General features: G+C 36.3%; 1 protein-coding gene across 3 annotated transcripts in view; it reads left to right on the forward strand.

Moving 5' to 3' along the window:
- The window catches only part of LOC106467594 (mechanosensory protein 2-like), a 34070-nt gene that overhangs the window by 1270 nt on the left and 10895 nt on the right, over nt 1-21905 (forward strand). Inside the window, exons 2-4 of one of the 3 annotated variants that reach the window (XM_013927955.2) lie at nt 6025-6138; nt 17895-17998; nt 18561-18633. In XM_013927955.2, the coding sequence (XP_013783409.1) occupies nt 6025-6138; nt 17895-17998; nt 18561-18633 (291 nt within the window). Of the gene's footprint in view, nt 1-6024; nt 6139-13318; nt 14123-17894; nt 17999-18560; nt 18634-21905 lie in introns of those variants that run through there. The other 2 variants (XM_013927956.2, XM_022395805.1) reach the window with 2 other exon arrangements.

Raw genomic sequence — 21905 nt, forward strand, 5'->3', positions numbered from 1 at the left:
CAGAGCAAGTATGAATACGAGTGTGTCATATTTCTGTAAAAGTGCAGAGCAAGTATGAATACGAGTGTGTCATATTTCTGTAATAGAATATTTAAAAGATTTTGCTTCTCTTTACTTATTATGTGGCAAATCAATATCCTTCCTTCGCCAACACAATTTAGTGCCTGTGGGGATGCATATTAAATTTAATTATAATAATCTCTATGTATCTATTATGCAATAACATCATTACAAAAATCTACTTTTTATATATGGCTATTGTTTTAAAGTTACATTAAATTTAACTAAGTTCTTGAAAATTATCTGGCCGTGACTCGTTTTTTTTCTGAATATGTGCAAGTTTATGCCCGAAGAACGCGCCTTTTTCTCTGTTTTTGTTCCATTTGTAATATAAAAATTATAGAAAAATTCTTGTAACTTTTTATGCACGAATATAAGTACAGTTAGTTCCCCCACGGTTGTAGAACTAGCAAGACTATATTTGTGAGATAGATTTGGGGTGGCCTAGGGGGGGGGGGTGACCTTATCTATATGGCATGTAAGGAGAGCTAAACGCCCCTTTAAGTTGGTTATCCAATATGTGTAGGGTCTAAGAATAAGCTTTCAGGATCACTTTGCTGAAATCGGAGTTTGCGTTGAATTCTGGGAGTGCCATGTTTAGCTTTGTATGTATCTCTGTATCTTTGTCGGGCTACCCCCTCTCACAGTTTTGGAAGTAGGAGGACCAAACTTGGCAGGTAGACTCGAGGTGGCTCTGAGGGCTGTTTTTTATTTATATGGCGTAACCACCATACCAAGGGAGATAAAACCTGCCACAGAAGGTTACTGAAACAGTTATAAATATTTAATTTTCTTGTTTTTCCGTTTTATCAAAACAAGCAAGAAAAGATTAACGTGGAACATCTCGTAGTGGACTAACAAAATTCGAAATGGATAATTTTTTTTCAGTGAATGGTATTTCAATAAAACAGTATGCCATGTCTCGCCTACAAACATTCTGTAAACTCGGTACAAGAAGAAATCAAGAGCTATTTAGATATAACAGAGAAGACGAGAAAGGAGACGTGTTTATGTTTTTAGCGCAAACCGACAAAATGGTCTATCTGCACTCTGTCCACCGCGGGGAATCGAACCCCGGATTTTAATGTTGTAAGTCCGTGAAAATACCTCTGACCTACAGGGAGGAGGGGGAGAGAGGCAAACATAAGGAGTATCATAAGGAAGCATGCTTGATATGCGCAGAAATAATTATTCTGCAAAAAATAAAATGAAATAAAGAATCATGTTATTTGAAAGTATAAAATACCGGGGGTTGTGCATATTTCGTATGCTGTTTACTTAAGAGATTTTGATTGACAGTATTCGATATTGTATCTATAGTTTTGTTAGATAATAGACAGTTACATAAACTATAACACTAAATTTTCAGATAATAACATACCCTAGTGGCATTCACTGGTTGTGTGGGCTATCACTATTAATGGCGTACATCAATTAGTAATTGTTTAAAATACCAGGCAAGAGTATCCGCTGACCACTTAATACGGAGAATTAGATTATACGGATAAATTCCTGGATAGTATGTTAAACTCTGTATTATGCGACAGCTTGTACCAGTCTAGGCTTTCACGCAGTCTTGTGGTAGTTTACATGACTGTCAGTACTAGCCTAACTATTAATACACTTTTGTGATAAAAGACTGTCAGTACTAGTCTACATTTTAATACACTCTTGTGATAAGTTAAGGGACTGTCAGCATTAGTTTGTATTTTAATACACTCTTGTGATAAGAGACTGTCAGCACTAGTCTGGATTTTAATAAACACTTGTGATATGATAAGAGACTGTCAGCACTAGTCTGGATTTTAATAAACACTCTTGTGATATGATAAGAGACTGTCAGCACTAGTCTGGATTTTAATAAACACTTGTGATATGATAAGAGACTGTCAGCACTAGTCTGGATTTTAATAAACACTCTTGTGATATGATAAGAGACTGTCAGCACTAGTCTGGATTTTAATTAATGCACTCTTGTGATATGATAAGAGACTGTCATTCATCTGTGTTCAGTAAATTGTTATTATTACAACTTGTGTTTAGTCAGATGATTCGGGTTATATATGGACGGATAGAATCTCAGGAGTTTTGTATAGTTCTTTACCCACCACTAACAACCTAACATACTTAGGATAGCACGTGACATATCGTCACAATTAACTACCCATTATTATCCGCGAATCAAAGAATAGATTAGGCCTCTACGTCATCTTTTTCTTTTCTGAAATTCGCGTTTTGATGAGGAAAAGTAATTTCTACATGTACCGTCAACGTCTTGTTCGTCTTCTGTTTATACGTTCATTAAACACAAACATACATACTTTAAATAACAACTGTTAAAACATTTAACGAATGCAATTAAGTAATAGCATTCGGTCGTTTGGAATGAATTTTATTTTTACAAAAGCGACTCCGTTTCCTCTCCTTTGTTTTCACGAACGTCAACCATTTCCGCTTTTCCCCATTTCTGCCGTTGTTTTGAGCTCTAGCAAGCAGTTGGGGTTTGTTATTCTACAGACTTTCTACCAGAATGAAAACCATTAAGATTTCAAAACAAAGATGAAACCGCTAATGGTCGGGAGTGCTAGTGTTAACAAAAATAGTATTAGCCGGCTGGGTGTGTTGTTTTAATGCTTATCTTTTAGTAATTTAAATTTAAATACAGTTACCGAAATGATATGTTATGTCCGCACACGTGATTATAAAATCTGTCAGTCCGTCTGTCACTGTGTCAAGCAACAATGTTATTTGTAATATAATTGTATTAAAAATATATGTAAGGTTTAAGGTTTGACGATCATACTATAAATTACGTAACAGAACAGAAAGATATACTGTTCTTCTATTGCCTTTTTCTTCTTCTTTCTTTCTCTCTCTTTTTTTTATTTCTTCCAAACGCTTTTCAATCGACCGCCATTCCTTCATTTCTCGGCGGATTGGCTCGAAACTTGGTAGGATTATTTATGCCTTGGTCCAATACGCCCAGACACCTTTTAATTTGTTATTTTTATCTTTAATTTAGGCCTCTTTAAGGATTTTATGAAGTCGAAGATAAAACAACTCAAAAATGTATATTTGAGGCTCCTGTGCGGTTATATTTACAGCAATCAAGATGAAAAATTGGTACAAATATAAATTTTCATGCGATTAACACACTGACATACAAACAAGTTGGATTTGACTATTTTAAGTCTTTTCGTACAGGTCAGAGCTCACAAAAAAGCACTGTTTTGCTGTTTTTGGTCAATTACTCCTCGGCCGCATTTTCAAACCCGGTTTCTAGCATTACCGCTGTGTCACTGGGGGGTGGGGGTGGGGGACAAAAGAAACCAACAAACATACATTCCTTAAAAAAAATATATATATTCAAGTCATCTACTTTTTTAAGAGGAGATACGTGAATTTTGTCTTAAAAGCTTAGATTGTTTGTTTGTTTGTTTTGAATTTCGCGCAAAGCTACACGAGGGCTATCTGCGCTAGCCCTCCCTAATTTTGCAGTGTAAGACTAGAGGGAAGGCAGCTAGTCGTCACCACCCACCGCCAACTTTTGGGCTACTCTTTTACCAACGAATAGTGGGATTGACCGTCACATTATAACGCCCCCAAGGCTGAAAGGGCGAGCATGTTTGGTGGGATGGGGATTCGAACTCGCGACCCACAGATTGCGAGTCGAGTGCCCTAACCACCTGGCCATGCCGGGCCTCTTAAAGGCTTAGAATGAAAATAAAGGGTAGAGTAACATGCAAACTGGTGATGAATAAAACAGGGAATTTTTAAAGCATTCTTTATTACTTAATTATTATTTGTTAATGATGCGAGTATAAAATTATCCCCAAAAGTCCGACAGTAGTGTGAACATGTATTTATCATTTATTTATGTTTTAGCTTCTATTTCTGGTGATGTATTTAGGTAGACTGAACACACTAGAAAGCATATCAGCACGTTTTCAGGGTGTTTTTAAGATGGGCGGTGGATCTCACTCCCACCCAACTCACCGGATGTAAACGTTATAATAATCCAGCCAGAGGATAAAAATAGAAAAGACCTTAACTTATTTGCATTTCAATGTTCGTTAAAATTTCTGCGAAAAATGTACGGTCTTCCATATTTGGAATGTTCTGTGATTATTAATCAATAGCCAAATTACCATAATTTCGCGTTTTTGCCCATTTTTAAGTGGAAAAGCTATACATTTTATGAAAAATCAAAAATCCGCCAAAATACATTATAAATAAAATTATTTGTTTGTTGGTTTGTAATTATACACAAAGGGCTATCTGTGCTCTGTCCACCACGGGTATCGAAACCCGGTTTCTAGCGTTGTAAGTCCGCAGACATACCGCTGTGCCATTAATGGTTTTACTTTGATTGCTGATAAATAATGCAGAGAGAATTAAAATGAATAACGACGTAAGTAATAACCAGAACTCTGAAGTCTTTGGACACGTCATTTTAACCAGTCAATCGTGAACCTGTTGGGTTTTGTACATATGAAATGTCTGAAATCTTCGATACAAATAATGTCCAAACTGAATTTATTTTACCAAATTTATTATTCACGTTGATCGGTTTAATGAAGAACACTGATTATCATTGATTTTTGTATGCGAGTAATATTTAAGCCTAATTTAAATGAATTATAATCTGTATCACTTTTATCTTATCCTCGCACCAGATGGAGACACGAGATAACGTTTGTTGTTTTTTTAGTCAGATCAACAGAAACAATCACCGAAAGTTTTAGGAGAAATGAATACACTGTCGCATGTTTTCTCGATATAGACACTGTATGGCACAATGGTGTCAGGTTCCAAATGTATCAAATGGACCTACTGCGAGGAATTAATCGCTCGCTATCTAACTTTTTAGACAATATAAAAATGTAGAATTAATGTGGGGGTTACCTACTCAGAGTACTTTACTCCAGAGGCAGGTGTCCTCGAGGGAGGGGTGGTTGGCCACATTTTATATTTTATTCATCATGTATGTAAGTGACATGCCATTAACGGGCGCACATTTCTGCCTCAGGTCGCAATTTGCAGATGACGCGGCAATTTGGAAGAGCTCCCCAACACCGTTTATAGCAGCCACAAACCTACAACCCGTATTAAGTCAAACAATAGAGTATTGTGAAAAATAAAAATTGTGTTTAAAGTGTAAGTTACAAGATGGAGCCCTTCATGAGAGCTTTTAAACCCAAGTTCTCTACTCTATTCACCCACAGCAACTAGAGCCCGGCATGGCCAGGTGGTTAGGGCACTCGACTCGCAATCTGAGGGTCGTAGATTCGAACATGCTCGCCCTTTCAGCGTTATAATGTGACGGCCAATCCCACTATTCGTTGGTAAAAGAGTAGCCCAAGAGTTGGCGGTGGTGATGACTAGCTGCCTTCCCTCTAGCCTTACCCTTCTAAATTAGAAACGGCTAACGCAGATAGCCCTCGTGTAGCTTTGCGCGAAATTCAAAACAAACAAATAAACCGCAGCAACTTTTAAGCCCAAGTTCTCTACTCGAGTCCTCCACAGCAATTTCGAAATTCAAGTTCCTTTCTTTAGACATTCATAGTAGCTTAAAAAATCTGGATTCCCTCCTCAAGTCCTCCAAAACAGCTCGAGTTATCCACAGCAACTTTTAAACCAGAGTTCTCTTAGCCCAATGCTGGCATACTTCACAGGTACTTTGTTCCTCAGTGGGTGAACTATATAAGCTTACAGACTTACAGTGCTAACATTCGAGGTTCGATTACCTGTGATGGACACGGCGCAGAAAGCCTATTGTAAATATTTATGCTAAAACAAACGAAACAAAAACACAATACTTTTCAAGCCAGAGTTTGCTCTGGTCGACTCATTCATAGCAGCTTTAAAACCTAGGATAACTTCTGAGTAATGAGTAATTTTAATATAACAATATTGTAATCTTCACATAACTACGTGTTTTAGTATAATCTTCATTTTTCCCAGGGTGCACTTTGAGAGAACAAGATAGCTGTGCTGTGTCTTTGCTACCCTCTGTCTCAAATAACGCCGCCACTTATAAAGGTGCTCAACACGAAGATATTATACGCTTTACAAGAGGTAAGTGCAAACACCTGACTGAGAATATTCACATATATAAATTTCTGATTGCAAAATATATCCAAATAGGTATAAAATAATATTGCCAACATCTTAATGCCATTAATAAAAACATATTTTTAAACTATGATTTATGCAAAGTAGACAAAATACTACAGTTAAATATTTTATAGATGAGATAAAAATGGAGTTTAGGTAATTTCAGTCTTTGTGCTTGACCTTTAAACTCCAAACAGAATCCAAATTTAAATTCCAAATGTCTCGCGTGTCCTCTGATCTCAATATAACAATAATAAATAATATATAATTCAGCATTTTGTATCTGCTGCTTCTACATAGCAATATTCTTTGAAAGCTGGTGTATTCCGAAGTTTGCTATCCCGTCATTTTGCCATCTTTAACTAATGAGATGTGTGTTCCTGGTAATCCGATAAGGCAACTGAAAACTGGATAAGTTTTTGTTATATATCAAGAGCAAGTAATTTTTTCACGAATTAAACTGTGTATACTGCTTTCCTAGAGATACGAGTGACGTCAACGCTAACTAAAAGTCCAGCAGAAAATGTATTATGGAGTTATATATGAGTTTCCTACATGATTGAAGGAAGAGTCTGGACACATAATACCCACACATACAAACAAATAAATACAATTCAACAGATACTCGAGAGATTGAAAATAACCACGGTATATATAGTAAATATAGTCAACTGTCCCAGTGTTCATTTGACATCTAGGTCACTTGGCCACACCATAACTAAAACTAGGAAGGACGTATCCTCCAGGTATTCCTAAACTTCTACATTACTGATACTACCCAAGAGCAAATTATTAGAAGTTTTAGTCCTCCAACAGCATCATCCAAAATTATAAATGTGAGACAAACTTTGGTTGGCTAACTAGTATAAAATATTGCTACCTCTTTTCATAGCCCATCATTCAAGACGCGACACACACACAGATGCACTTAACGTGTTTAAATGTGAAGGACTTTGAAAATTTTGATGGTTTGTTTGTAATTAAGTACAAAGCTACACAATGGGCTATCTGTACTCTGCCCACCACAGGTATCGAAACCCGGATTCTAGCATTGTATGTCCGCAGACATACCGCTATGCCACTGGGGGGGGGGGGGTAAATTTTGATGGAGAAATGTTCACCTTTATAAACTAAATAGAGAAGATACACCTGGTATGTTTCATATATATATATATTTTCTGTCTTTCATGAATAAAATACATAAAAACACTCTTAACCATGGAAAATTTTACTTTACAACAAAATAATCCTTTAACTACAGAAAAACATGTAATATACCTTGTAACGTTAAAAAACTTTACATACATTAAATATACCCTTTTACCATAGCAAAAACTTAAGAGCTCATCCTTCAACTTACATACACATAACATAAAACTGTAGAAAACACATTAATACAAAACACGCAAACGAAGAAAATCACACTTTAAATAACACCCTTTAAAATTTATGCATTAATATTAAAATATCTAAAACATAATACATAAAATAAACCTTTAAATGAGAACCCCTGAAACCTTATCGCATCTATATACTGTACAAACGCATATGGCTTAAATCCAAACGTTAACCTAAGTAACATTAAATGCACATATGTACACTGTATGAATAAAACCTTAATTCTAAGAATAAATACACCAGGAGAAAATAAATTAAAATGCAAGAATTGATTTTATAATAAGTGTTTGAATGCAGAATATGCTGTAAAATTTAAAATTATGGATGGAGCGACAGAGCTAATCGCTTTAAGGAGCCCGAAAGTAGCTGTGTATTTGTGATGCTCAATGGTGGGCTTGCAGATAATCCCTCTGTATCTTGAAAGAGCCTTCATACTCCGCGTCATATCCTCTTGGAGTTGATACACCCCTGTCATTAGTAGCTCTCTGTGCTTCAGCGGACAGTCTTCCTCGTAATTATAAAGCACTCAGGCTTCCATCCACATAGTTGCTTGACCATGGCAGTGGTGCTTTAGCATCGTGATCTGTTTGACTTCAACTGGGGACTTTGTGAGGAGTACCACCTTATCCATACGCGCCTCTGGATTCACTGGAGAGATTGCTACCAAATGCTGTAGACGACGTCGACGTCTAGATACTGTTGGTGGACATTACCATCATACTGCTGGTGCCACTTGAAGGGTAATTCTTGAGTTGATGCCGAAGGATCTGGATCCATGGAGTGCCTTTCTCGTTTAGTCTATGATAATTGTTTTCTTAGCTGTGGGAAGGTTTTGCCACGGTGCATTTTGCAATGATCTCACTGGAGATGCACATCCACCCACATGACGATTGTTCTCAACAAAAAATTCTTCGATGGAGGGGGTGGGGTGGGGCTAGTTCCAGTCTGGACAGCTGGCACAGTGGACATCATGGGCTTATCTGAGCTCTTATACCTTGGCTTTTTGGACTCTGCAGTTAGGGCAACCAATGATAAGACAGTACGTAGAGTGGAAGGTACCACTAGAAACTCTTTAACATTAGTAAAACCGAAAAAAAAAGACTCATCTTTAGTTCCTTCTAGTTCAGCAATAACTACGGATCAGATTTCTACAACAAAAGTAATACAGTTAACTGATTGGTTCAAAAAAATGAAGAAAATCAGAAGGGTTAAAAATTTGATCTTGAATAGAGAAAGTCAGCATTAAAAATACAGGGTTAAAAAATTCCCAATGTTCAGAAAAACTTGGTCAAGAATGTGAGTTGAAGTCGTAATGATCCGGTTATGAAAATACCTTGTCCTGGAATAGGCATCAGGATGAAGTGCAAAAAAACACCAAAAATAAGCCTGTGGTCAAGTTCAATTTCTACCTGCTTACATCTGATCATACTACCTGCAGATTGCAATTGATGTAGGCATCCTCGGGCCACGAGCTTGACCAAAACCTTAGCCATCCTCGGCCTTCCAGCTTGACCAAAACCTCTGGCTTTTCCTAAGCCTTAGCTGTTCTTTCCTAAACGGCCGCGTCAGAGACCCTAAGGTTCAGGCATAGCCGTCCCTGATTTAGAACTGCTGACTACACTGAAGGCAACAAGCCAGCAACATTCGCCGCCCACAGGGCTACTCTTAACCAATTAGCAGGAGTAACTGTCATTCCTATAACATGCCCACAGCAGGCTCGAACTATGGACATTCCCATCCGCAGTCCGGAACACCATGCACTATAAAATGCAAGTGGGGTTAGAAGAAAACACCATACACTGAAACCGCAGAAAGTTCTGTGAAATTTAAAATGTTATAAAATCCAAATTACACAGTCGTTCTTCTAAACATATGTTCCTAATATTGACCCCCCCCCTCCCTCAGTGGCACAGTGGGTAGTCTGAAGGCTTATAACGGTTTCGTTACCCGTGGTTGGCACATTACAGAGAGCCTTTATGCTTAACTCCAAACAACAAATCCTAATATTCATGAAAAACTTAATGTGTTTTTCAATGAACTTTATGAAAAAATAAAACACGAAAACAAATAATTTTGAAGAATTTGAGCCCCTTCATAATTTTTATTAAGATGACAAGTGGTATTTAAATAACATTTTAAAACTATATAATCCAATATTTCTAATTTGAAACGCAATTGATGCGCCACTTGTCGGCCAAAAAGTCAACTACGTGCATATCCAATTCTAAATTGTACTCAGGTTTCTTAAAACACATTATCGTGGTTAATACATAATATAATCATATTTTTTGTCTGTGTGCTTATAAATCCTTTCGTAAAAATTGTAGTTTACTTTCTTAAATAATTTCGAATTCAGGCAGGTTTGTATTCGAATTTTCCTTCTTGAAAACATTCCAGAATAAGAGAGCGCAAGTTTTGTCGTTGTTAATTGAGAGAGAGTGTTCGATGTTATGAATAAGGACACTCATAGCTTAGTATAAAGTTAGTCTTGGAGATCAGCTACAATGTCATTCATAGGCTTAAGTGCATCGAGTATTGACAACTGTGCGCATCCTCAGGAATGGAAAAGTGTCCCCCCGACCCCAATAGGCGATTCAGCTCAGCTGGATACTTCTAGCTTCTATCCCACCCCTAACACACACACACAGAGACACTTAGAAATATATCCAATACCATAGCAGAAATGGTTCTCTCTTCCAAGTTTGTAGTTACAAAGAAAATATATGTAATGTTCCCTCTAGAAATAAAGTGAAATAAAGTGAGTTCTGTCGTCATACTTGAGGTCTATCCTGTCGCTCTTTTTGGCGTAATATTAAAAAAGAATGTGCATAATTTCTTGGAAATTTATCAAAGATTTTCAGATATACACAGAGTAAACTGTATTTTATATTAGTGTCGTCCTTAAAAAGCGGCTTATGTTTTAAAATTGTTTTACTTTGTGTAAAATAGAATAGTTCAATAAATCTAACTTTGAAACTTTTTTCTATATATATTTACCAGTTTTTTTTTCCAAACAGAATACTTATAAATGCTGATTATGAGTTGAAAATGTCGGAAACAAGTGGATCGTTCTTTTACAACTGTGTATAATTTATCCATGAAGTAGGGGTGCACACCTTATGATCAATATGTAATGAGTAGTATCTAGTAGTTTTGCCATAAATTAAAAAAGATACAAATACACTAGCACCTACTTGTGGTGTTTGGTGTTATGACATTACAAATATACTAGCACCTATTTGTGGTGTTTGGTGTTATAACAGTACAAATACACTAGCACCTACTTGTGGTGTTTGGTGTTATAACAGTGCAAATACACTAGCACCTACTTGTGGTGTTTGGTGTTATAACAGTACAAATACACTGGCACCTACGTGTTGTGTTTGGTGTTATGACAATACATATACACTAGCACCTACTTGTGGTGTTTGGTGTTTTGACAATACAAATACACTAGCACCTACTTGTGGTGTTTGGTGTTATGACAATACAAATACACTAGCACCTACTTGTGGTGTTTGGTGTTATGACAATACAAATACACTAGCACCTACTTGTGGTGTTTGGTGTTATACAATACAAATACACTAGCACATACTTGTGGTGTTTGGTGTTATAACAGTACAAATACACTGGCACCTACTTGTGGTGTTTGGTGTTAAAACAGTACAAATACACTAGCACCTACTTGTGGTGTTTGGTGTTATAACAGTACAAATACACTAGCACCTACTTGTGGTGTTTGGTGTTATAACAGTACAAAAGTGTATTTGTACTGTTATAACACCAAACACCACAAGTAGGTGCTAGTGTAGGCACCTACTTGTGGTGTTTGGTGTTATGAACTCCATGTTGCACGTTGTGCTTTATCCACTGTCTGATGTCATCCACTTATTGATACGAAATTAAAAACGTTCCACAAAAACGAAACACGAGGGTTAAATTTGGTGAATTTGGAGGCCATAGAATTTAGTCTTGACGCCCCCACCGAAAATCATAACAAACAAATTCCATCTATATAACAGTAGTCCTGTCTACCAAAATGGTGAACGACTTTCAACTAATGTAAAAAAAAAAAAATCACTGTGAGGAAAATCTAGAAAATATGATCTTTGACCTCTGAGGATCTTTGTATTGAGTTCTTCTGAAGCTGCTTGAACTATTAAATGAAAAGCAAAAATATTCTCTTCCATGCAAAATATGTGAAACACGACCTTTGACCTCGGAGGATCTTTGTATTGAGTTCTTCTAAAGCTGCTTGAACTATTAAATGAAAAGCAAAAATATTCTCTTCCATGCAAAATATGTGAAACACGACCTTTGACCTCGGAGGATCTTTGTATTGAGTTCTTCTGAAGCTGCTTGAACTATTAAATGAAAAGCAAAAATATTCTCTTTCATGCAAGATATGTGAAACACGACCTTTGACCCTGACTGTTAATTTCAAATATATATATAATTAAACTAAATAATTTTAATGTACAGTTTTAAAAGTTTTACGATTCAAGTTATTATGTGAAATTTGGCCTAAACTTCTCATTATGGACAAGTAACTAATCAAGCTTAAACAAGTTACGTACGAGTAATATAAGGGATTTGAAGTAAAAAAAACCTCTTCATCTTTTTTTTTTACGCTGCAATGAATATATGTTTTAATTCTGATTTGATAAGTTCTTTTGAAGAGGTGAAGCGGGTGAGACCTTGCTACGAAACTGTGAAGCATAGAAATGTGTAGTGTGTATTACGAAACTGTGAAGCATAGAAATGTGTAGAGTGTGTTGCGAAACTGTAGATCATGAAATGTGTAGAATGTGTTACGAAACTGCGCAACACACTCTACACATTTCTATGCTTCACAGTTTCGTAACACATTCTACAGATTTCATGATCTACAGTTCCGTAATACAAACTACACATTTCATGATCTACAGTTTCGCAACACACAACACACACTACACATTTCTAGGCTTCACAGTTTCGTAACACATTCTACAGATTTCATGATCTACAGTTTCGTAATACAAACTACACATTTCATGATCTAAAACTGTAGATCATGAAATGTGTAGTGTGTATTACGAAACTGTAGATCATGAAATGTGTAGTGTGTATTACGAAACTGTAGATCATGAAATGTGTAGAGTGTGCTACGTAACTGTAGAATATTAAAATATGTAGAACGTGTAGTGTGTTTGAAATTCGGAATATATCGACATATAGTGGGTTAATAATCCTGCGTCAATTTTGACTTTAGATCTAATTAAGGCAATCTTTTCGAAAACTCGAAATTATCTTGACAAATGTTTATCTTTCGAATAATCAAAGAATCTAGTTTTTTTTCCAGAATTATCATGTATTAAAAATATAATTCGTTCATTCGCACTAGCGTTAAACACATAAAAAAAGTTGTTTGAACGCTTTTGTTAAACAACTTAGCTTTTTAAAGCAAAGCCACATTGGGCCAGATGTTGCGTCCACCGCGGGGAATCGAACCCCGGATTTTGACTTTGTAAGTCCGTAGACTTACCGCTGTCCTATCGTAGGAACTATTTTGTTTTAAAGATAAAAAAAATTAAACAAAAATACAAACACAAATAAGCGGAAATTAGAGTCTAAATAAGTCTAATTATAAATGTACTTCATAAAACAGGAAGTTAGCATACATATCGTCTGAATAAAGAAGTTTACAGTGTTGCTAAGTGATCATTCGCTCGCTGTTTTCCCTCGGATACACACAAACTCTGCACGTGCTTGTTTACACTAGAAAAACGAAATTACAGATTAAATTACACGATACGAGCTTGGGAACCCGAAGAAAGTATATACCAGCTAGTACAAAGGTTTGTCGTTTCGCTGAAAAAAAAGAAAAAGAAGGATACTCTTCCTTCAGCTGTGAATACTCACGGTATCACGTGATTTATATTTACCACATTCTCACGTGACGCGGGCACGTGATCGAAGACGAAAAAACTGCTAGCCTTGTAGCAGTACGTCTAGTAACGACGTAACATAACTGTCACTTGACCAAAGAACTATATTTAGAGCATTCTACGTAGTTAGGAAGATATTCTGGACGTTTGTCGTAGTGCGAAGGCAAGACGAGGTTGCTTTACTCTCCGTTATTACATAAATTACTATTAATTGTAAGAGATTTGTCATTCGTCCTTATCCTACGATAGACCAATTTCCTTAATATAATTTCGAATTACCGTCTATCTTCATGTGCTTAGTAGGTCGCTGTTGGTTGGCAACAGATAACGCAGCCAGGTGGCTGTACTAGTTGAGTAAACAGGTGTGTCTGCCTTTACGTCGTGTAATTTACAAACCCGTACTGTTACCTAGTTTATGATATACGTTGGAACACTCGCTTTAGAAAAAGGTGTGTTGTTATAATTGCGAAAGTCTGCTCATCTGTTGACTGACTTTAGCTGGCAGAGTTTCCAGTTGTGATCTGGTTGCTTGTAACAAGAGAAGATAAATTTTGACATGGAAGATTTCGATAAAGATTCTCGTAGACACCAGAACCCTAGCGGATACAGCTTAAGTGGTGAAGCATTTACTTTGAAATTATATAATTATAGATAAATTTGTATATATATGACGATTCTGGAATTTAATAACTTTATTCGGCTCGAAACTGAAATGATTAAATATATAAATAATTAATTGTAAGTTATTTCTATGTAGTGGTGTCGATCTAGTACAGCATTTAAAACCGATAGATTTAATATTCGCGATAAAAGCCCGCCACATTTGACTGGTAAAACTTTCTTAACTTGTCCATAAAGGGTTGCAAATCAAGTCATAGTTCAGCCCAACTGATGAGTTCTGGTACTAAACGAAAGACCTTCTGGGCAGTTGCTTGTGACAGGCAAAATGTAGATATGAAAAAAAGCTAGGCTCGGCATGGCCAGGTGGTTAGGGTGAGCTCGACTCGCAATCTGCGGGTCGAGGGTTCGAATCCCCGTCCCACCAAACATGCTCGCCCTTTTAGCCGTGGGGGCGTTATAATGTGACGGTCAATAACACTTTTCGTTGGTAAAACCCCCACAGCTGAAAGAGCGAACATTTTTGGTGACAGGATTCGAACTCACGACCCATATTTTCGTGTTTATAATTATCTACGCGTCTTCTTTTATCTTTTTATAGTTGTAGGGATTCGGGATTAATTTAGGTGCAGTATGCTTAAAATTCTCGTGTACTATAAAGTGCTTCCACACGGAATATTGGAAGAAATTAAGATTTCTAAAGTGTTCGCATCTATGAGTATTTCTAATCCAATTATTAATAACATTCTAAATACACCCATCATCACTGTGTGTGTAAGTTGTTTAATTTAACTGTGTTTTGAGTACACATTGTATTTTAGTCTCCCATATCGGTGTGCAAACCGCGATGTTAGGCTTAACATGATGTTTTATTATAGGACTAAGGAACAGTGAGTAATATTAAAACTGTATAATGCAATAGTGTCACATCATATAGAATATTGAGTCCAGTTCTGGATATTACTACCTTGAAAGAGTAAAAAAGAAGAACAATCAGAATGAGTACCAGTATTTAAATGTATATCATGCAAGGACAGATTAAAAAAATATATAAAATTTTACTCTGGAACCAGAAAAGAGTTTGTTGAGATTTAAGTGAAGTACTTATTTAGAGAAAGAGTTGGGAGCGTACAGAACAAACTGCTAAATCACACAGTCGCTCCTTCAATACATATCTGGATAAGATCCTTGATTCGACCAACTACTAACAACCCCATGAATAACATGGACTCTTATTTGTAACGTTTCTTACTGAAACTAGGACCTACTTTTATATTTGTTATTTGTTTATGGACGGCTTTACCTAGCTGCCAATAAACCTCTCCAAAGTGTGAGAAGTACTTTGAGAGTTTGTCAAATAAATTTTGATAGGCACACAGTTAATAAACGCTTGAGAGTGGCTTGCAGAATCAGGTCTGTAATCAGGTGTTTATCAATGTCAGGCCTAATGAAAATAGGATGTATTAGCCTTCCATAACATTGTATACACCTCCATACCAAAGAAAGCTTTTCTGAAACCAAAACCACTTCAGTGCCTCCACACTCAAGAAAGCTTTTCTGAATCCAAAACCACTTCAGTACCTCCATACACAAGAGCTTTTCTGAAACCAAAACCACATCAGTACCTCCACACTCAAGAGCTCTTCTGAAACCAAAACCACTTCAATACCTCCATACCCTAGTCTATCAGCTCAAAATTAGAAACGTCTAGCGTAGATAATCTTAAAGTGTCTTTGTGCAAACGTCCAAAACATAAGAATGAGACAAAAGGAATAAACAGCTTAATTAAAGTATTCTTTGAAGTGGTTTTGGTTTCAGAGAAGTTGTCTTGGGTATAGAAGATTTGAAGTGGTTTTGGTTTCAGAAAAACTTTCTTGCGTATGGATATTCAAGTTATTTTGGATTCATAAAATATATTTTGCGTATGAAGGTATTGAAGTGCTTTTGGTTTCAGAAAAGCTTTCCTTTGTTGGCGGTGGAGTGGGCGATGTTGACTAGCTGCCTTCCCGCCAGTCTATCTCTGCTATCTTAAGGACGATTAGCGCAGATAGCACTCGAACGAACAGTATTCCGAGAACTCTCACCCAGGATATAGAATTGACTCCCCACAACAATTTATATTCTTTTTAGTAGAATAATGTGTCTGTTATTACACTTGATACTTTTGTCTTTAGGGAATCATTTCAGGAAATAAGAATTCACGCTATTATCAGACGTTGATAATACGCGTATGTATGATATGGATATTGCTGGTCCAAGGCCCAACACATAAATGAAGAGGATTTCTGAATAACCAGACATTGCGATAACCCTAAGATTAAATAGAATATATTTTGTCCTCACTGATATCATATATAAACAGTTTGGTATATAATATAGTTTGATGTTATTTTCCAGAATAAGTAAATATAATCGCAAAAGAGTTTTCGAAATATTCCTTAACTCTGAATGAGAGGACATAGAGATGGGCAAGTACTGTCCATTGACTCTGCCCTTGCAGACAATTATATTATATTATATTGGTTAGGCGTGGCCCAGTGGTAGTGTGACGGACGTTGGATTTGCAGGTCCCTCATTTGCTTCCCATTACTGCAAAAAAAAAAGGGGGGTAAGGATGAAATCCCACTATTCGGTCAAACATTAGTTGGTGGTGGGCGATGTTGACTAGCTGCCTTCCTTTGAGCTATGTCCTTAAGTTAGCAGAGATAGACTGGCGGGAAGGCAGCTAGTCAACATCGCCCACTCCACCGCTAACATATGAGCTATGTCCTTAAGTTAGCAGAGATAGACTGGCGGGAAGGCAGCTAGTCAACATCGCCCACTCCACCGCCAACATTTGAGATATTCTTTTCCATTGAAAAGTGGGATTCATCGTCATATTATGAAGAACTCACAGTGATGGGATTCAAACCCGCGACCTGTAGATTACCACTCGAGAGCTCTAACCACAACACGATGCCAAGCCTGCCTCAGAACAGTAATATTTGTGTGATATCTACATATTGTATATACGTTAATTTCCTGAAACTTCCCAATTTTAGGAATAGCTCCCTAGGCAGTACAACATTGACCATTCCATTCTATTAAAGGGAGCCTAAAATATTTATGAAAGTTAATTTTGTGCCCTGGGGGCAGGGAACCTCGGTATGGCATTAACTACGTAAAGCAACTATTAATTCTTTGTGAATTTTTTGATGAGAAATATGTTTTCTTTCGCCGAATTTTCCAGAACAAAACAGTATCTCATTTAAAAAAAAAATCTCAATCTCGGTAGTAATGGAAAAGTACTTAGGATTTTATTTATTAAGTATATAAATTTTCATTTATCGTTCTGTGTTACTTTTCTATAACAAAAAAGGCGCCTGTATTATTTACACATTAAATCTCTTTTTTTTAAAATTCCCCTTAGGGAAGTGTTTGTTTATTGTGAACCGATGATGCAACTGGTGTTATAAAAAGTCGATTGTTAACATCCGGTGTTCGATTCCCCGCGGTAGACAGAATGTAGAGAGCGTATTGTGTAGATTTGCGCTAAAATAACAACAATAATAATCTCTGTAATGCTGAGTTTCCGTTCCTGTTTCCGGGTTTTTCTCAGTACCTATATATATATGTGTGTGTGTGTATTTTTCAAGTTGTGTTGTTGTTTTATATTTTGTACTTATGTATGATAGTAGTGAATTTTGCTGTAATTTATTACTTATAATAACGGAATTGTTTGAATTGAACAACAATAACCAGAATTAGTAATTTAAAAAATTTTTCCCACAGCTGAATCCGGTGAAAGGCAGGGAGTATGTGCCTTCCTTCTGACAGGAGTCTCCATATTATTGATAATCGTTACTTTTCCATTCTCCTTCTTATTCTGTATTAAGGTAAGACATTCTTGAACTTAATAAGGCATAGTAATTATAGCTTCAGATTTACAGACACGCGCTTATGAGTTTCCGCAAAAAACTGTAGTATTTAATCCAGGAAATGAGATAAAATGAAGTACGGATCTTCAAGAATCAGATGTTATTGTATTCGTATTATCTAGAACTTTCAATATAAAACAAACAAACAATAGCTTGTCCATCTTGGTCTTATAAAAAAGTGGATTGTGCCGCATCTTTGAAATATTTCATCGAATAAAACGTTAAAATTCGGGGCTCGATACCCCCCGCGATGGACTTTGTTTATAATTGAGGAAAAAGTTACACAATGGCCTGTCTTTGCTGTGCCCACCACGGTATCGAAAAACCTTTTTCTAGCGTTGTAAGTCCACGGACATGCTGCTGTGCCACTGGGGGAGGGGGCAAATATCCCTTATAATGGGAGCTTGACAACCTTTTTTAAATGCCCTAAATTATGTAGTTAAGGTGTTTATGAATATATTGCTTTAAGAATATACTATCTCTTTTTTTTTTCACTTTTCGTTTCTAATTTAACCACCAGGTTGTCCAGGAATACGAGAGAGCTGTTATATTTCGTCTGGGTAGACTACTCAGGGGTGGAGCCAAGGGTCCAGGTAGGTGTTGAGTAATTTTCAATGGGTCCTAAATTTTTCGTAGTGTCAGCAACTAGTACTTGTGCTACTGAACCTAAGAAAGTGAAATAAAAGCAGAGAAGATGTAGGGAAAAAGATTTGTATGAAGAGAGTATATAATTATGAAAGAAATATTGCGAATTTAGAACTTTAAGTGATGTGACAATTTTTAAAGTAAGCACTATGTATAAGTACGCTAGAAACCGGGTTTCGATACTCGTGTTGGGCACAGCACAGATAGCCCATTGTGTAGCTTTGAGCTTAGCTACAAATAAACTGGCCAGACATGGCCAAGTGGTTAGGGCGCAATCTGAGAGTCTCGGGTTCGAATCCCCGTCCCACCAAACATGCTCGCCCTTTCAGCCGCGAGGACGTAATAATATGACGGTCAATTCCACTATTCATTAGTAAAAGAGTAGCCCAAGAGTTGGCGGTGGGTGGTGATGACTAGTCTTTCACTGCTAAACTAGGAACGTCTAGCGCAGATAGCCCTCGTGTAGTTTTTGCACGAAATTCAACAAACAAACAAATAAACTATGAAGGGCATCTTCCAAATTCTGAATTTTACTGCTGATTGGTCGATAATATTAAGCGTTGTAAGTCCACAGACATAACGCTGTGCCACTGGGAAAGGGGGAGGGGCAAATGCCCTTTATAATATAAAGGGGGGAATAATGTATAAACACATTGATGAACCGAACTTGTAGTGCTTAATTATTCGAGTGTTAGTAGCAATTGTTTTTATCATGGCGAGATCATAACTTACATTAATAAAATAAAAAATATTAATAAAAATCATAAAAAACACGTGACAAGATTTTCGTGACCTAGCATAATAATGTTTGTTTTTCATGTAATCAAGATTAAATAATGGCCTGGTGGCTAAGGCGCTCGACTTGCAATCTCAGTGAGGGGGCGCGGGTTCGAATCCCCTTCACCGAACATGCTCACCCTTTCAGCTATGGCGACGTTACAATGTAACGGTCAATCCCACTATTCGTTGGTAAATACGTAGGCGGTGGATGATGCCTTCCCTCTAGTCTATCACTGCTAAATTAGGGACGGCTAGCGCAGATAGCCCTCTTGTAGCTTTGTGTGAAATTCAAAACAACGCAAATCAGGGTTACATAATGATTTTGATTTTATTTCTAGTATTTATTTATTTGTCCACGAGAGTGATAGATTATCCCCAACCTGATTACAGTTTTCCGATCAACTGATCCGTTTTTGCTTTGTTTAACAAATATTTTGGTAGAGTTTGTGATTGTATTCAATTAACTCTACTGCATACTTCTGAATAAGTGTTTGTGTACCTTAAATAGTACAGGTTTTGCGATTAGTAAAAACAGGATACGAGTCACGTGATTTTATACTAAATTTGGCGCGATGCCTAACAAGTTACGAAGCATTTCTTGTACAAGTGTAGTTATAAGCGTGTCCGATAGGAGGTGATCGTCTTTCACAGCATACTTGAGTTACAAATAACGTATGACTTTATTATTAGACGAGGACAGTTTGTTATATGATTGATTGACACATAGAAGTTCAGAAGGTTAAGGCTCACTTATGTAAAATTTTGTTTCCACGAAGAATATTGGCTTGATTGAGTTGTTTGGAACAAGGGGCTTGTCTGTGTGATATAGAACGATAGATCCAGAATGTTAATATTTTTAGCTGTAAGTGGGGCATTAGGTTTAGTTTTAATCTGGTGGAGTTGATTGACACAAGGGGCTTGTCTGTGTGATATAGAACGATAGGTCCAGAATGTTAATATTTTTAGCTGTAAGTGGAGCATTAGAGCTCCACTTACAGCTAAAAATATTAACATTCTGGACCTATCGTTCTATATCACACAGACAAGCCCCTTGTGTCAATCAACTCCACCAGATTAAAACTAAAGTTAGGTTTAGTTTTAATCTGGTGGAGTTGATTGACCAGATACGGAAATATTGTGACTTTATTAAGTCCCAGTAAATTCACTTTTTAGCTGTAAGGGGAATATGAAAATAATGTTTTGGCCTAAAGTAAGTCAAGGAACAGGTCAAATGAAAATTTCACCAATTTTTACGTGACTAAAATGGTGGCTAAAAGTCGTTTATATTTATTGTAGTTTTTTTTAGAGTGTACAAACAAAAAATATCAATCACATTATCTTAGTTTATTGAGAAGATACAATGCCCAATGTTTTTAAAGTGAAGAGCATAGCTTAGATTGTCGACGTTTTAATAACTTGTGAACACGTTGTCAACGTATTAATGATAACAACAATTTTGTTTTATTTGAAACAGTCAATATATTTACGGCAACAATAGTTTTGTTTACTTGCAACAGTTAATATAGCTATGGCAACAATATTTTTGTTTACTTGCAACGGTTAATATAGCTATGGCAACAGTATTTTTGTTTACTTGCAACAGTCAATATAGCTATGGCAACAATATTTTTGTTTACTTGCAACAGTTAATATAGCTATGGTAACAAAATTTTGTTTACTTGAAACAGTCAATATATCTATGGCAACAATCTTTTTGTTTACTTGCAACAGTCAATATAGCTATGGCAACAATATTTTTATTTACTTGCAACAGTTAATATAGCAATGGCAACAATATTTTTGTTTACTGGCAACAGTCAACATAGCTATGGCAACAATATTTTGTTTACTGGCAACAGTCAGTATAACTATTGCAACAATCTTTTTGTTTTCTTGCAACAATAGTTTTGTTTGCTTTCAAGAGTCAACATTTTTATGGTAATAAAGTTTTAGTTTACTTTTTACAGTCAGTATAGTTATTTTAACAATGTTTTAGTTTACTTGTAACAGTCAATATATTTATTATAACAATATTTTTGTTTACTTGCAACAGTATATATATATTTATTTGAACAATATTTTTTGTTTTCTTGCAATACTTCATAGGCCAATCAATAGTAACTACACTACTCACAAAAATTATAAGATTGTGAAGTTTGATATGTTTTTGAAAACTTGAAGAAGAAAAACACAAAGAGATGTTCTGTACTGACGAAACGTGTTTATTACAAAAATGACAGGTAAACAATACCAAGCAAGTCGAAAAATTCATTTACAAATAACAAAAAGCAAACATGACCAAAAATGCCAATATTTGGCTGTACAAATATCAAAGAAAAAACTTATTAAGATGAACAAACTTAACAAAATGAGTCGTTTGTAGCTCGTAGGTCCTTCTCTATTATTTCTCTGTACCTGTTCCTCACACTGGCCATCCCCG

The sequence above is a fragment of the Limulus polyphemus genome, unplaced genomic scaffold (assembly GCF_000517525.1).
Source record: "Limulus polyphemus unplaced genomic scaffold, Limulus_polyphemus-2.1.2 Scaffold2674, whole genome shotgun sequence".
NCBI classification, from domain to species: Eukaryota; Metazoa; Arthropoda; class Merostomata; order Xiphosura; family Limulidae; genus Limulus; species Limulus polyphemus.